Source organism: Prionailurus bengalensis, chromosome A3 (assembly GCF_016509475.1).
Source record: "Prionailurus bengalensis isolate Pbe53 chromosome A3, Fcat_Pben_1.1_paternal_pri, whole genome shotgun sequence".
Lineage (NCBI taxonomy): Eukaryota > Metazoa > Chordata > Mammalia > Carnivora > Felidae > Prionailurus > Prionailurus bengalensis.
In genome coordinates, this window is record NC_057354.1 from 28,630,535 (window position 1) to 28,643,559 (window position 13,025).

A 13,025-nucleotide genomic window follows, 5' to 3' on the forward strand; every position below is an offset into this window, starting at 1 on the left:
CGTCACTGAGGAAAGTGGGAGGGGTGGGGAGACATGTCCCAGAAGACGTGACACCAGAAAATGTTCACGAATATGTTGTCAGGCGTTCACAGCATTGGAAGTGCAGCAACGTTGCAGTCTAATCCCAATTGAGAAGCAGGTGAGATCATTGAGATGCTTGTTTTCTTGTAAACTGTGCAGTTAGTTACAAGAAGGCAAGCACTCTCCAAACTACTCTAGGTAAGTCTTTAAAAAAAATAAACCACTTCCCTTTTCAAGGTTTCTTTTTTTTTAATTAAAAAAATTTTTTTAATGTTTTTTGTTCTATTTTTTTAAGACAGAGAGAGCAAGCCAGGGAGAGGCAGAGGGAGGGGGAGAGAGAAATCCCAAGCAGCCTCTGTGCTCTACAGCCAGAGCCCAATGAAGGGCTCGGAAACCATGAACTGTGAGATCGTGACCTGAGCCAAAATCAAAGAGGTGGACGCCTAACTGACTGAACCACCCAGGCGCCCCATCTTTCAATGTTTCTAATGTTTCAAATGAGTGTTTACCAAATGGATAATAGTTCTACTGTCTTTTCATGTCTCTGTACATTCATAACTGGCAGTTGGGGGGTTCCCAATGTGTTGAAAAAAGTTTCTAAAGTTCACAGAAAAATTGTTGCTTTTCCCTCTGATTATTGAGATCACGTCGCCTGGTTTCAGCTGCACCCGTCATTGTTTTGGTCCTGCATCACTGTGCAAGTGAGCACTGTCTCCATTTATCATGTTGGCTGGTCTTAAGTTCTAGGAAAAGAATTCAGTTCAGGTATGAGCTGTGGGAACAAAGAATGAGAGACAGAAATTGATATTTTATGTGGGTGGTTTAAGGAAGGTGTTTTTAATAAAGTGACATGACTGGAGAGCTTGAAAGAGGGAGAAACCGAGCCATGCATATCTGTAGGGGGAAGAAACAGAGGAAGGATACAATCGGACTTCCGTTTCCGTAGGATCACTGTGGCTGAAACTGGAGAGTCTGTTAGGGACGCGGCAATGGTCCAGGAAGGGATGCTGGTGGCCAGGACCAGGGGGCAGTCCGGGAGCGAGCAGTGTGCAGATGCTGGGTGGAGCTCCCTGGTGGGTGGGAGGAGGCTTGCCCTCGCTCCTGAGAGCTTTCCAAGAATTTTGCAAGCTAGTTGTTCCACTGTTGGCAGCTTGAAATTGGCCACGTTGGGAGTGTAGACGCCACAGAAGTGGACAAGCACCACAAATCGGGCTTCTTTTTCTGTCCAGACGTAGATGGTTTAACACTGTCTGGTCGCTGGACATACATTAGGAAGGCAGATTTGAAATGGGATATAAAGAAGGAAATCAAGGAAGGCTCCTGTCTTCTGTACTGCCAGCGTGTGTACATGAGCAGGGGGGTTGGGAAGGATGAAGGTGACAGAAGAGCCAGTGTTCCCATCACAGGGAGAGGAGGGAATCTTCTCTCTGGGATTGAGGGATAGGGCAGGTAGGCAAAGAGGAAGGAGGATCCTTTTTTCCCCTTCAAACCAAGATGGGATTCGTTTCTATTTAAGAGGGATTGAAGAACCTTACCAAGGCTGGGGAGACGGGGGGGGGGGTTGGCAGGAATAACCTGTTGGAGCATGGACTTGAATGTGTAGTTCATGACCACCGTCCCCAGAAGATGGATGAGAGATAGACTGGTGTGTGTACCAGGACTTGCTTCTCTCATTCTAGTAAGATATCCATGTGTCAGTCTCCACAGACGTTCTCATGGCCCCTGCTCCGGAATAGGTGTGAAGACCCAGCTCTGGGGGCATCGAGGTCTTTGAGGAGGAACAGCAGGAACTGTGGGCAGGTGAGTCTCTGGGGAAGCAGGCATCTGGGGCACGGTTGTGGAAGCTTCTAGTTGTTCCTTGTTTTAGGCTGGGCCCCTCAGGGAAGGAAGGAGGCAGCAGAGACCAAGGATGGCATGTGGCAGGGGAGGAAGGAAGGAGCTGTGGACCCATGTTCACATTTCATTATCTGCTCATCATTCTAGAAATGATTTCCACGTGTCTCCTATGTCCTCGGTGCTGTTTTCCTCCCGGGACACCTGTAGTGAGAGGGCAGAAAGTCCCTGACATGGACTGTGCCTCCTCAGGCTCCTTCCCTAGGTCCTGATCGCCCTTCCCCATCCTTTCCAGTCTGTCCCACGGAGGGTCAGAGCGGGAGCCGTCCTCAGAGCAGCCAGCGGGCACCTGTCAGCATTCCTCTAAATGTGGACACCTTGCGCCCAAATAATCTAGAGATGGTTTCTGTGGGGTTTCCCACCCAGGTGTTGCTCACTTAGCCCACTCCCTTCCCAGAAGCTGTAGGTCTCTCTGTACATCCTTCCATAGCCCTTGACCCCGTCCACCTCTTACAGGACCCAATAGTCCTCCTGGGAGTTGGGAACCTCCCAGAGGGATCCCTGAGGCTCCAGAGGGTATGAAGGGAGGTGCGTCACCTGCTCTTTATTCCAGGTGGGCGCTGACCCTGTGTGACCTGTGGGCTGCCCCTTCCACTGACCTGGCTCCTTCTGAGACTGACCTGGCCCTGCCCTCCTTGTCCATATCTCACCAGTGAATCCATTGCTTCCTGTGGCCATAGATGGCAGAGACAGAGACGAGCAGCAGCAGCTTGGGGCCCAGGAAGAGAGCCACCAGGAGTGGAGTGGACAGTTCTCGATCTGGAAATGAAGGGACAGGAGGCAGCATCAGAGAGGGATCCAGGAGTCCACTCCCAAGGGCCTCGACTTACTCCATCTGAGGGAAACTGCATCCATCTATGCTCTGAAGCTCACGAATTTCCCCTGTGAGAGGCTCGAGGCAGAATTCAGGATAAAAAGTGCCTCATCTTGCTCACCTCTGCTCAGGCTACTGGGTGTCCTTCCTGAGGGAAGGGCTGGAGACATGAGCACTCAGTAATATGTAAGTGAGGTTTGCTGACTTGTTCCCCACACCCAATGGGGCAGGTCTGACACTCTCTTCTGAGGAGGGAACAGGCTCATAATTTACTGAGGGTCACAAGATGGGTGGGACTCTGATGTCCTTAGGATGAATCTGAGACCTTGTGTTTGGACTAGGACAGTCCAACCTCTCAGGGTCATAGGAACGAATGTCAGCCTGGCCTCAAGTAGAGGAAGGACAGTGTCAAGGTGAGCAAGGTGCAAGTCTGCCCTTCTTTGTTCCACACGCGAGCCTCGATGACCCCATGTTCTTGTGCTGAGGGAGCCCTTGGGGTGGCCTGACCTCACAAGACCTGCTGGCTGGAGAACACCCTGGTTAGTAAAGGAAATGGGGTCTAAACCTGGGAGGGGCTTCAAATACCATCCCACGCCCCTGGACCCCAGTGCCAACATCAGGTAATAACATCGTTCTTTTGCACGTAGATCATTGGGTCTGCATGCATAACTTCAGATTCTTTGCCTTTTTACAGTGACTGGATTTTGCTCTTAGATTTACATCATTGTTTTTGAAATATATGGAATAATCTTAGAGGAAGGAGCAAAGACCCACCATTTTTACCCCTGGTGTGTCAGGAGACGGCAGGTCTCAGCTGGGTGGCCCTCTGGAATTTTTTCTCAGTTGAAAAAGCTGCATTGCCCATGTTTGCACCTGCTCCAGAGGCCAGCGTGCAGCAGAGGACTGGAGGAAGTTGGGGTACAGAGGTTTTGCCCCTCCGCTCCATTTAAAACAAGTCAAAAATAGCATCCAGTTCGCCTGTTCTCTGTGCAAGTATGACTTTGCTGTGCTGCATTGTGTTCAATATCTCCTTTTGCCAGTCTTGCCTCCTTCTCTAACTCATACCTGTGAATGGGCACCACACCACAGTGAGGTTTCTCCCTTCTCATATGATGTTAGAGTTTGCTTCTCAATACAGTTGACCTGTGGAGTTTGTCTGGGAGGGGTCTGGAAACCCAGCTCTAATGTGCAGATACCGACCTGGGTCTCAATCAGCTGGCTGGCCAAGAGGTCCCCTGCCTGGAGGGCAGAGGAACAGGGGAAGGTCCCAGCTTTCCCTGCTATTGTCACTGCTAAAAGCTCACCGTGGTGACCTGGGATGGAGTAAGTAGAGGTGGGGGGTAACCTGGTAATCTGGAAATCGGTTGGGAATTATAAGAACTATTGGGTGGATGAGTGTTGCTGAGCATCAACCCTTTAGGGAAAGACAATGCAGACAGAACTCAGACTGGTTGATCTCTCATGATAGGTCATGTGTGAAAGAGGACTTTCGGGCAACATCGTAGACTCCCACCTATTAGATCCTGAGGGCAGAAAAAGCTGAGGACATAATTGGGTCCAACATAATTATAAGAATATTGGTGCTACAAAGAGGATTGAATTCTCAGCTTCAGTATACTGCTCTGCTAGAACAGGGCCGTGATGGGGAAATACGGGAGACAAGTACTGATGTGGGATAGGGACTTTGGGGACAAGGCATTCAAAGCCCTCAGGGCACTTGTGTCTGCTGAGGACAAGGCAGCAGCTTAGCTCCTCATCTCTGAATACAGCTTCTGAACCCAAAGAAAAAACAATAAAAGGACAGAAAATTCTATGGAAACCTGGCTTTCAGAAGTCCTTGAAGAGCAATGGCCAAACTCCAAAATGTCTGGGAGACAAAAGGGAAAAAGCACACAATCTGAAGGCACAATATCTTACACTGCTGCCCTCCCACCCTCACCAGCCATAGGAAAGGGCAGGTGAAGAAGACAAGGGCAGTTATACAAGATGCCGGAGAGTTTTTTAGAAATCCTACTGCCAATATTAAACCCAACTTCAATGAGAAAATATTGGAAATGTGTCCTGCACATCAGGACACAGATCACAGAAAATAATTTCAAAGTATGCCTGACTTAAGATGGTTGGTCCAGATTCCCCAGAGTCTGTGGTCCCTGACATGGCAAGGTAGACTGTGTGGTAACCAGCTATGGTCTTGAGTGGGTCATTATCTTGGACTATCGGAGTGGAGCCAACAGAATCACAGAGACCTTTACAAGTGAAGGAGGGAGGCAGGAGAGTGGGAGCAGGAGGCATATTGACCGCAGCAGAGGGTAGTCCGGAACGGGACCCTAGGAGCTGGAACAGCAAGGACACAGACTCTCCCCCTGTTCCCCCAGATGGAATGAAGCCCTGCCAACTCATTGTAGACTTTCTGCCTCTAGAAGTGGAAGAAAAAAATTGTGTTGTTTGAAGCCACTAAGCGTGTGCTAATGATTACAGCAGCAATAGGAACCTGATGCAGGGAGTCAGGGAAATTTAAAAAGATAGATGTGCATAAAGGGGGCAGGCATGATTTGAAATGCATAACTTTGGGGGAAAGACAAACGAGATTCAAGAGGTGCTGTTTCAAAGTTGAGTGGTGAAGGGAAGAAGGAAAAATGGGACAGGCACACGTGGCATCCTAAAAGAAGAACAGAAAGATCAGAGGACTCAGAACCTCTCTCCTCCAAATGCCCAAACCGGCTAACCAACCCCTTTAACATACCCAGTGATGCTATACTGAGAGAACAGAGGTCTCTTAAACTAGAAGTGTTATAAAATACCTCAGTACCATAAACGTGAACCGAAAGATGTGCATTCTTATTCCAACCCGTTGGGCCAATTATCGCAGTGACTGGAGCCCTGGGATGCCCAGGGGAGGCTGTGGCATCCTGGTGCAGCAGGGTCACATAGGCATCCAGCTCTCCAACCCAGACAACCCTAATGTCCATTTCCGGTCTTAGCACACAAGCAAGTTTGCTAGTTCAGGCACACTGGAAGCACCAGAAGTAACAGCCCTAGTATGAGTTCTAGTGCAAGGCCAAAGACTAAAAACCTAACCCAGGCCAGTCCAGAAGAGGTGGTGTTGATTTGCCTCTTCCTGCCTTCCTGGTTCAGTATAAGACTGACCCCTGGAAATCATACGAGGTCCAAGAATAGGAGGACTCTGAAAGGTGGAAGAGGAAGTCAGGCAGCCTAGATGCCTGCAGTCTGGAAGAACACAGCACCAGGTATCCTGGCTCCACACTCCTGACTCCCCAAGTGCAGAAGGAAGTCCAGGTGTGGCATTCAAACAAAGAAAGACTAGTATCAATCATCCTAGCTCCCATTTCAAAAAATGAGGAGGAGCAAAATAAACCCCAGTCAAGCAGAATGGGGATAAAAAGAGGAGAAAAAACAATGAAATTGAAAATACACAATAGAGGAAATCACCAAAACAAAAGAGTTTGTGGAAAAGATCAATAAAATTGAAAAACTTCTAGTAATTCTGACAATGAAAAAAAAAGGGAAATAGTTCCGATATCAGGAAAGAAATATAATATCACTACAGAGCCTACAGACATCAAAAAGATACCAAGGTCATATGATGAGAACTCTGTGGGTAGAAGTTGGACAACTCAAGAAAATGGACCAGCTTCCTCAAGCATCCACAAGCATCCAATATGAAATGAAGAATTTGAGTAGCCCTAGCTATTCATACTCTCTCTCTCTGTATATATATGTCCATATATATATATATATATATATATATATATGTAAAAAGGAATTGTGGAGTCCCATGTGGTTTCACAGGAAAGTTTTTGCAAGCATTTCGAGATGAAATAAAACCAAGTTTGGTACACAGAATAAAGTCTTAGAAGAAATTTTGGAAAATCTGAATATAGGTTCCATTTTAGCTGATAGTGGGAAATTACTGTTAATTTTACAAAGTATGTAATGGTACTGGCTTTGTTGAAAAGCAAAAGTCATTAATCACATGACCACACAATTATGGACTCCATTTGCAACTGGATGTGCATCCATGACTGAGTCATTAGTGGACGCAGTTAGGCAGTACCTCTAGTGTTAAGAGAAGTTGTTCTCCCCTTCCTATCTCTCCTCTCCTAGTTGGTGGGGTCATGGACACTCGGTGACCCAGTGTTGACCCAGCAATGAGGACAGTGTCATGGGGTATGTTAGAAGGAAATGGGCCTTTGAAAGGTCTTCTGGAACAAAGACTCCTGGAAACATGGCTCAAACTCCTCCATATATTATAAGAGCGAGATAAGATATAATTTGGTCATAGAAAGGGGACCTGTAGGTCCTTGGGACAATGCCCAGCTGTTTTCTCTAACACGTTTGTCATATAGGCTGGTGGTCCCTGTCCTCGGGGACTCAGGTTTCTCTTGATTGGTTTAGCCCATCACCTGGACTAAGGGCAGGACATCTTCTCCATCTGTCCCCCATTGCTCCCTGAGTCGGTTCTGTAAACTTCCAAGCTCCCAGGGTGGTTGTAGCAGGAAGAAGACCAGAAATGAACTGGAATTGGCATCAAGTAAATGTGCAGTGAGTAATCATGATTATTGCTGGCCTGTTGTCCCAAAGCAGGGGACAAAGGTGGTTTGTGCTGTGAGCACCCATGGTCACCTGGGAGCCTGGTCCAGACTCAACACTCTGTCCTCAGGGTTCCCGTCCAGAATTTCAGAGTGGCAAGTGCAGACCTTTGCTGAGAAGGGGATAGAAGGGCGTAAGAAGGATCGATATGAAGCCCAGGTGAGAACGAACAGAAGGAGGAGGTGGCTGGCCTGGCGTGGTGACATAATTACTGTCAGGTGAAGGTGCAGGAGGCAGGATGCTAGCGACAAGATCATCTCCCTCCCTCTGTTGTTTCCTTCTCTAATGCATGTTTCTGTCAAAAGATCTAAAAAGCTATGTACCAAAATCTTAACAGTGGTCACTCTTGGAGCATGAGCTTTGGGGAGGGAAGTTCATATCAAAATTCTACTTTATGTCCGTAGACCTCTAGATTATTCTATAATAGGCATGAATGACTGCTTTTCACATAAAAAAAAAGAAAAGATAGAATTTAAAGTGCCAGGTCAGTTGGCATCTCGGACTCACCGTGGGTCGTATGGGCTTCCTGGTCCTTCTGGCGGGCAGAGACCACAAGGGTATGGGTTTTGGTGACCTTGGGCTGCCCGTCTTGCTGCACCTGGCAGGTGAAAACCACATCTTCCCTGTGGGCGGATAAATTCACCAGGAGCCAGCTTGTCCAGTTAAAGGTCCCATCCTTGTTCTCTGTGAGGTTCGAGGCCGTCGAGGCCGTTTCTGTTTGGGACACGTGTCCGTTCTCCAACCAGGTCAGCTGTAGGCGCTGGGGGTAGAACTTCTTCACTTGGCAAATGACCTTCACCTGGTCCCCTGTCACGGGTTGCTGGGCAACCTCCAAGGTGGGTGGAACTGAAACAGCACAGAGCAGAAGCTCTGACCTCATGGAACAGACACATCACCGGGGAGGGGCTCGAGAACTTAGGTCGCCCCACGCAGCAAGGGAATCACGCAGATCAGTGCTAGGCATACAGCTGGTGCTCAAACACTCAGGGTAGGCTTTGCATGCGAGTTAAATCCCTGAGCACAGTGCCCAGTACACAGTAGGTGCTCAAGGCCTGGTAGCTCCTATTAGGGTAATGATGAGTGAAACCGAGCCCCCAGCATGCATTTGGAATCGAGTAACTAGCAAAATCCATGAAGTCACCGAGCACACAGTGGCTGGATTACAGTAGGTGCTCAATAATTGGAGTGGCTATGGGAAAGTAAATCGAACTACCTAGCACGGTAGGTGTTCACCTGGAACTGCCGTTAAAACAGGAGGAGGTGACGGTACCCCTGGGTGCCCGGTGATCGGGAGGGTCTGTCAGGAGGCAGGTTCCAGGGGATGGAAGGCTGGGAGCACGGAGTGGGGGAGGGGCAGGCTGGGAGGCTTGGGGGCCGGAGCTGGGCTTGGGCCGGGGGTGACGGGCATCTACCTCGGAGGGTCTCGGACAAGTTGGCAGTCCCACGAAGAGGAGGGCCCCCCTGCAGGGTCACGTGGGCCACCTCGCAGGTGACCTGGGAGCGAACGTCCCCCGGGGCCAGCGGCAGCGTGGTTGTGCTGGAGATGCTGTAGGAAGCGCTGTCTCCCTCTGGGTCCACGGTGGTCTGGGAGGCTGCCAGCTCATTCCCGTTTTTGAACCATTTCAGGGTGACGTTTCTGGGGGAGAAGCCGTGGGACTCGCAGGTGAAGCTCACAGTCTGCTCAGGTGTGGCCCTGGCCGTGGGGCCCGACACCACGGGGGGAGAGGGTTTGGCTACAAGAGGAGCATTTACGAGTAAGCATGACTGTGGTCATCCTCACCAACGACAGGTATGTGACACTGTGCAGAACCCTCACGGATTATTTTCCAGCCCTGCTGATAGTGTTGGGAGGGCGGTGTCGGAGACTGAGGCAGGGGCAGGGCCCGCGTGCAATTCCAGCCTAAGTTCAAAGTCCCCCTTGTCTTCTCTGCCAGGGGACTTCCCACCAATCTGGTCACAGGAAGGACATTTCTGGTGGGTGTCACTCTCGGTGTCCACCTCCTCCTCCTACAGTACCCAGAACAGAGCTTGCACATAGCAGGTGCTTAGTAAGTGCCGAGTGTGGAGGATTCTGGACACATCGACATGAGTGCTATTTGGAGGCAGATGTGAGGATGGGCCTTGTGACTAGCATGTCTCCCAGACTTTTAGTCTCTCATCCTGGGAACCAGAGGGCTGGTCAGGATTGAAAAAGGGAAGAGCTGGGAACCTGCAGACCGCGGTTCCAGATTTCCCCACCGTTTATCAGCCGTGGTGTCTTCAGCAAATAGCAAGGCCTCTCCAGGCCTCAACTTTCCTGATCCGTGGAAGGGGCTCATTCAGGGGCACCTGCCAAAGCTCCTGATCCTTATCTGTTGCTCAGACAGTGGAGGGCATTCTTACTGACTTGCCGTCACAACCAGGGGACGGAGCGATACTCACCGCTCACGGTGACCTGGGTGCCTGGTCCAGACTTAAACTCCACATCGGGGTTCCCTTTCTGGAACTTCACACAGTAGTAGGTTCCCGTGTCTGCTGGGGTGATGTTACTGATGCGGATGGAAAAGTCCATGTTGTTTCTCCTTGTGGCGTCTGAAACATTTGTTACTCGAGGGGAGTAAGGGTCTCCTCTGTAACTGAAGATTAACTCCCGGCCTGGCCCTGTGCCCCTGAACCACTCGACCTTCCCAACGGGGACCAGGGAGGTCAGGGTGCAGTGAAGAGTGGCTGTCTGTCCGGCTGCCACAGACACCAACTTCTCAGGCTGGATCACCTGCAGTTCTGCCTCACCTGCCACACCTGGAGGGAGAACAAGACAGCTATTTACCATCCTTGTGTGATCCTGTCCGTCCGCTCAAGTATTTATCCACAACAGCTCTCACTGAGTGCACACCGTGAGCTCAGCCCGCTGTGTGTACACGGCATGTAGCCCTCGCGATGAGCCTGTCACATGGGACTCTGTTACAGACGAGGAAAGCAAAACAGAGAGAGATTCAGTGATGTGGCACACGCAGGCGGACGGCCCCAGCCCTCTCTGAAAGCATCATGCTTCGCCAAATGATCCTGCATGTCTGTGTTCTGGCCCCTTGGGGTGTTACACTCTCTGATCTCTTGCATTCAGTGGGGCCATGAGACTTCTTTAGACCATTGTGTGTGAGCGGAAGTGATGGAATAGTTTCTGGGCTGTGTGTTTAGCTTCTGGAACCTCTATGGATCAACTTCTCTCTTCCACAAGCACATGTACAGGTGGGGGTCTTATCCATCAATCTGGATATGTGAGAGACAGTGATGGGAAGAGCTGCCAACACATAATAAACATGTAGCTAGCTAAATGAAAGGTAAAGGAGTGTTTAAAATACCTAGGTTTTTTTTTTTACTAGAAAGCAATCATATTATATTAAAATATTTCCTAACACAGTGAAACAAATGATTAAAAATGTAGTGCCTGAAAACTGCATAAAGGTACGATTTTGTTATTTTGGAGATTAAGAGTCCAAAATTGGTGTTGCTGGGCTCAACACAAAGGGCAGCTGAGCTGTATTTCTTCTGGATGTTGTTCCTTGCCATCCAAATTCTAGAAGCTGCCCACAATTCTTTTCATCTTCCCAATTTTCTATCATTCCAAATTCTCGCTTGTATTGTTACTTGTGATTCTCTAACTTTGACTTTCCTGCCCCCTTCTTATAAGGACTCTTGTGAATAAAATGGGGCCATGGTGATAATCTGGGATAATCTCCTCATGTCAAGAGTCTAACCTAATCATTTTGGCAGAATTTCTTAGGCTGAATAAAGAAAAATATTCACATTTTATGTATATTAAGATGTGGTCATCTTGGAGAAGCCATTGTCCTGTCTCCCACACATGTCTCCCCAGATTGTTACAGAAACCAGTTACCATAAAAAATGAAATGAAACAAAACAAACAAACAAACAAAACCTTTGTATGAGTCCAAATTATACGACTGAGAAGGCACCATACTGCAATCTGGAAGAAGGGCTTTTCAAGCAGTGAACTGGTGAGAGTTGTGAAATAAAACTAGAAATCAACAACAGAAGTGAAATTGAATCTTCTCCAATGTATTGAAATACAAGGACACACTCTTAGGGAAATTAGAGAACACCTTGAGATGAATGGAAATGGAAATACAACATGCCAAAACCTACACTCTGCACTGAAAGCCACCATGGAGGGAAATTTATATTTGTAATGCCGACATTTAAAGAGAGGAAAGATCACAAGTCATTAACAAGTATATAGCTTAATAAATCAGGAAAAGAAGAAGAATTAACACAAAGCAAGCAGAATGAAGGAAATAAAAAGGACTAATGTAGAGATAAGTAAATTGTGAATACATGAACAACAGAGAAAATCAGTAAACCCAAGAGTAGCTCTTCAGAAACCAACATAGTTGACAAAACTTTAGCTAGATTGAGTAACAGAGAGAGATTGAGAAGATTTCATTAACTGAAATCAGATATAAGAGAAAGACATTATAAGTATTTTTCTATAAATGCACAGGATTCTAAAAGAGTACATCGAACAATTGTACACCGATAAATTGGAAAACCTAGAGTAAATGGACAAATTTCTAGACACATACAATTTACCAAGACTGAATAATGAAGACTAGAAAAATGAATAGAATATCGCTAGTAAGGAGTTTGAATCAATCAACAATTTCCCAACAAAGAAAAGCCCATGATCATGAAGATTCACTGGTGAATTCTTCCAAACACTGAAAGATAAACTTAACACTAATCCTTTTCAAAGTATTCCCAAAAATAAAAGCGGTAGGAAGACTCCTAAGTTATTTCGGGTCATCCTGAGACTCATTCTCAGGGCAGTGTTATCCTGAGACCAAAGCCAACAAAGGCACTACAACAAAACTACAGACCAGTGTCTTGTCTGGATATTGATGTGACAATGCTTGACAAAACATTAGCAATTACAACTCAACAGCATATTAAAAGAATTATACACAATGACCAAGTGGGATTTCTTTCTGGAATGTAAGAAGGATTCAACATATGAAAATTATACAGTGTGATAGGCCACATTTATAGAATGAAAAAAATAACATAGTCATCATTTGATGCAGAAAATTATTTGGCAAAAGTCAACTTTTTTATGATAAAAACAAGAAAAAAAACTCAGAGTAGATGGAAGCTTACACAAAATATAAAGTCATATATGAAGAACCTATAGCTGACATCACCTTTGATGGTGGAAATCTGAACAAGGCAAGGATGCCTGCTTTCAGCACTTCCATTGAACACAATACTAAAAATCCTAGAGAATGCAATTAGGCAAGAAAAAGAAATAACATTCACATTGCAAAGGAATAAGTGAAAGTATTTCTTTGCACATGACATGATTTCATGCGTTGCAACCCTAAAGTTTCCATGTGTAAAAACAAACTGTTAGAGATAATAATGAAATCAGCTAATTTGTGCTATACAAAACCAACAGTCAAAAATCAGGTGCATTTGTACATGCTGTTGATGAACAATCGTAAAGAATTTTGCAAACCATTCCACTACGCAAACATCAAAAAGTATAAAATATATAGGAATAGTTTGTGCACAGAGATCAAAGGCCTGTATGCCAAAAAGTACAAAACATTGTGGAAAGAAATGAAATGTGATATAAAGAAATGGAAAAACAAATACCATTTGTGGATTGGAAGAGTTCATCGATACTACCTAA

At 46.9% G+C, this 13,025-nt stretch overlaps 1 protein-coding gene across 2 annotated transcripts; it reads right to left on the minus strand.

The window, feature by feature from the left end:
* Positions 1 to 1,245: 1,245 nt before the first annotated feature.
* LOC122496461 (tyrosine-protein phosphatase non-receptor type substrate 1-like) lies at positions 1,246 to 10,163 on the minus strand. 2 transcript variants are annotated; one of them, XM_043602716.1, is made up of 5 exons: positions 9,761 to 10,061; positions 8,752 to 9,072; positions 7,847 to 8,185; positions 2,565 to 2,673; positions 1,246 to 2,058 (listed from the first exon to the last, which is right to left on the minus strand). In XM_043602716.1, exons 1-5 carry the CDS (start codon positions 9,888 to 9,890, stop codon positions 2,025 to 2,027), a joined length of 933 nt encoding a protein of 310 aa, XP_043458651.1. In that variant the 5' UTR covers positions 9,891 to 10,061; the 3' UTR covers positions 1,246 to 2,024. The 2 variants fall into 2 exon arrangements, with proteins under 2 accessions (XP_043458651.1, XP_043458652.1); XM_043602717.1 differs by lacking the exons at positions 1,246 to 2,058; positions 2,565 to 2,673 and having other exon boundaries at positions 7,812 to 8,185; positions 9,761 to 10,163.
* Between the last annotated feature and the right edge of the window lie 2,862 nt (positions 10,164 to 13,025).